The sequence below is a fragment of the Eptatretus burgeri genome, chromosome 8, assembly GCF_056783735.1.
Source record: "Eptatretus burgeri isolate ZD-2024b chromosome 8, Ebu_testis_v1, whole genome shotgun sequence".
Classification (NCBI taxonomy): Eukaryota; Metazoa; Chordata; class Myxini; order Myxiniformes; family Myxinidae; genus Eptatretus; species Eptatretus burgeri.
Window position 1 is genome coordinate 47,779,340 of NC_140968.1, and position 3,746 is coordinate 47,783,085.

At 41.4% G+C, this 3,746-nt stretch overlaps 1 protein-coding gene across 2 annotated transcripts in view; it reads right to left on the minus strand.

Annotated features, from left to right (window-relative positions):
- Window positions 1-249: 249 nt before the first annotated feature.
- Window positions 250-3,746, minus strand: part of CHMP1A (charged multivesicular body protein 1A) — a 36,325-nt gene continuing 32,828 nt past the window's right edge. For both annotated transcript variants that reach the window (XM_085891920.1, XM_085891919.1), the window contains exons 5-7: window positions 3,135-3,263; window positions 2,169-2,362; window positions 250-530 (exon numbers count right to left, since the gene is read on the minus strand). In XM_085891920.1, the coding sequence (XP_085748046.1) occupies window positions 509-530; window positions 2,169-2,362; window positions 3,135-3,263 (345 nt within the window). In that variant the 3' untranslated portion in view covers window positions 250-508. The remainder of the gene's footprint in view (window positions 531-2,168; window positions 2,363-3,134; window positions 3,264-3,746) is intronic.

Genomic DNA, 3,746 nt, shown 5'->3' on the forward strand with positions numbered 1-3,746 from the left:
GCAGTTGCATTATTCCATTGTCATTCATGGTTACAGGAAAGTTATTCAGCTGTTTCAAGCCTAGTTGACTTCAAGTTGCCAGTGTTCTCCAAGGTAACTTATGCCACTGCATTGGAAATAGCAGCCAATGATGCAACTTGCATGATTATAGCATTTTTTGTGTTTTAATGCACTTGCTTGCTGCTTTTGTACAAATGCAAAGCCCAGTCGGGTTCCTCTTGCATCAACCCTTAACATTTACACAACATACAGAATTACATTGCTTTTTATTTTTTTGTATTTATTCATCCACCATTTCTAAATAACCTTATTATGACAAATACTTGAAAATGTCAACTTCTTTAAAGTTGATTAAAACAAAGTTTGAAGGAAAAGGTTGTTTGGCAGAGATTAAAGCTATGCACAAATTCTAACTCTGATAAACTGGTGCCATACATACATACATAGTTTGTGGCATAATACATATCTTGTTCTGTTTAAATGGAAGGGTGTAAGTTGGTTCACAAGTTCATTGTCGCAGAGCAGCAAGTCTGTAAAACATTGAACGAGGGGGTTAGAATAAAAACGACGTGTTTAATCTCCACTGCAGTAGGCCATTAAAAAAAAAAATTGTGGAGGAACCAACAGTAATGCCACAAGTGTTACATCAGTTATGACCAGTCTTATTTTATTTGTAGCACAATGCTGTGGGGTTGCTTCATTAGCAGAGAGTGTGGCTGTGCCACTGATGTGATGCCTTCTGGAAGTTAGGGTGGAAAGTTGTAATATTTGTTTCAGGGGACCAACAATAACTCACCTACTCTGTGAAGGATATTAGGATCTTTAATGTCCAACTCATGCCAGCAGATGTGATGCCCAATTTAATATCCATGAATCACTGTGCCACTGATGTGATGCCTTCTGGAAGTTAGGGCAGAAAGTTGTAATATTTGTTTCAGGGGGCCAACAATAACTCAGCTACTCTTTGTGAAGGACATTAGGATTTTTAATGTCGAACTCATGACAGCAGATCTTCTCTTAGGGATAGGACATTCCAGGCAACCCAAAGAGACCACCATCTGGTGGACAACCCCTCAGCTACACACCACTTCTGACCCAGGAAGTTTACCCCATGCTTTTCCTCCTATTAAGGAATGGGGATCCCAAAGGCTTTGCCCCAATCGCGTCATCCCGTGAGCTGCCCTGCGAAGGGCAGCAGCACAGGAGGTACTCCCACAGAGTGGGTTTTCAGTTTTCTTGGCATTTATGGGTTTTGTGAAATGAAGTGCTTTATGGTGGCCTTTCCCATAAAACAGGAAAAAAACTAGAGGGGAACACTTGGTAGAGTGCAAAACCTCTGCCACCAATACTGCTGGGTCACCCAAGTGAACCTTATCTTATTCATTAAATATGATGTCAACAGTGCTGACAGATTTATAGTTCTTTTCTCCAACATTTTTTTTTGGGGGGGGGGGTTTGAAATCACTTAAAACATATAGAAATGCAAAAAAATATATTCTTTCAAAATGGCCGCCATAGCGGCCATATTGGATTTTGGATCGAGTCCAAAATCTAATGGCATGGTCCTTGGACCATACCTAATCCCCCCACCAAGTTTCGTCGAAATCCGTCGAGGAGTTTTTCCGCAATACTGTTCACAAACAAACAAACAAACAGAAAGGGGTAAAAACAGTAACCTCCGATCTTCGATGGCGGAGGTTAAAAATACAGCAAGTGATGCCCAATTTAATATCCATGAATCACCCTGCTAGTGATACACTGGATTGAGAGTTTCTTGTTCGGCTGGTTTCAAATCTTAGCGTGGACCACTGAGATCAATGTGTGTACCTCTAGGCCATCCTGCAAGTTCCCACACAAGTGACTGAGCTGTTGGAAGAAGCTGAACTTTAACTTGACTCGGGACCAACTGAATCACTGATCACAGGAAAGTACTGTACTTGACAATAATTTGTCTTTCAATTGGCTCAAGCATAGCTTTCACTCCATTGGTTAGGCAGATGCTCCACCTTCGATAAATTCCATCCAAAACCAAATACTTTTATACAGAACTGTTCTTGTACAAGCTGGCAGTACTGGGCAAAAAGATTTCAGGTAGGACCAGTTACTGAGATTGAAGATAAGGGTTTCAGAGATTTACAAACAGATGTGGAAATTTGACCTGTACCAACCTGCGGCTCAGCTGATCTTCCTCGTTGGCAGTTCGGCTCGACGCTTCGCCTACAGAAGTGGCTCCAGCTGGAAGATCGTTTAGCTGATCCATGATCTCCATCCCGTTCTCATCTGCTACCTGCTGGATCAGTTGATCCACTTGATTTTGGGGGGTTGTCAAGGTGGTTGCTGTGCTCATGCTGTCTTCCATCACCTGCCCATCACACAAGTCACCGGGTTAGACTCGGCTTCGGGGTTTATGAAGCTGCCCAGGGGTCATAACACAAGACTTTACGGCAAAAAGTCCAACCTGCCAACGCAAAGCAAATTCCTTTCATTCCTGTCGCATCGTTTCCTTGCCCAAAGAAAACGAGGACAAAATACAGCAAGCATTTCAGACGTTTGCAATTTTACCATGAAAAGCAATTGGGCAATGCTGCTGTGCACTTTAAGGGTTGGGGGGGGGGGGAGAAACCCCCTTGATTTGAGCTTATACAATACTGAAAACAGCCTTTTATAATTTGAAGAGTTAAGTTCAGATTATAAACAATAAACTGTTTCAACCTTTGCTGGAGATTGTTGATGGGAACAAATCCATTTATGTGAATTACAATTTGCATTTGAAACTATGGCTGATTTAACATCTATAGGTTGGGTGAACAATGGAGATGAAGGTTGAATGAAGCAAGAAGCAAATTGGGCAAGACTTCCCAGGTGTTGTTGTACAAAACGGTTAATGGAAATGTGAAGTTTTGAGAAAATAAGATTGAGAAATTTCAGAGATAAGGAGAGCTACTCTACAGTGATTTGGTTCACTTCTTAGCAATCCTGCAGGGATACGTGTCAGTATGTACCTGCAAAATAATAAATGAAATGAAAAAAAAATCAAGATATTGTACTTTTCAATTTAAAGGTATTCAAGCGAGCACATAAGAAGCTTTGGGGGACAGTATTAGAGTTGAAGAAAACGTAAGTAGATGACAAACCGCAGTATGAACATCAAGGTTCTGGAATTGCTGTTCAAACTTGTCCATTACAACAGAAACTTTTTGCAGATCCATCGATTTTAGAGCCTTGTCCAGGGATTTTGTTGCCTGGCCCATGCTCTTGGTTACCTATAAGTAAACAAGGGGAAAAAGTTCATCTCACTGTTGGCATTCTTTTTCACTGCTCATCAGCCTCACATCTCAAATTACAAAGTATTGTAATGTTTTGGTGGGGGGGGGGGGGAGGGAAGCAAGAGTGGGAATTGTCTATAATTATGGGCTGGGATACAACTATTACCTACAAGCAGTACAATCTACTGACAGGAATATTAAGGTGGGGGGGGGGGAGAGAAGAGAGGGTGCAGGACCGAGGACAAATAGACAGAGTGAGGCAGCCCTTAATGTTTACCCACACACACACAGTACAAAAAAAAACATCATTACAAGAGGTGAAGGTCAACAATAGAATATAAAGATGCTTCAAATTTAATGACCTTTTGAATATAAAAAGGTAGAGGAACTGATGTATGTTAATTTTGAGGGATTTTGTCTTGGTGGCCAGTACCCATATACACCTAGAAACAGCCCTGACGAGTGTGCCCAGGCCACCTT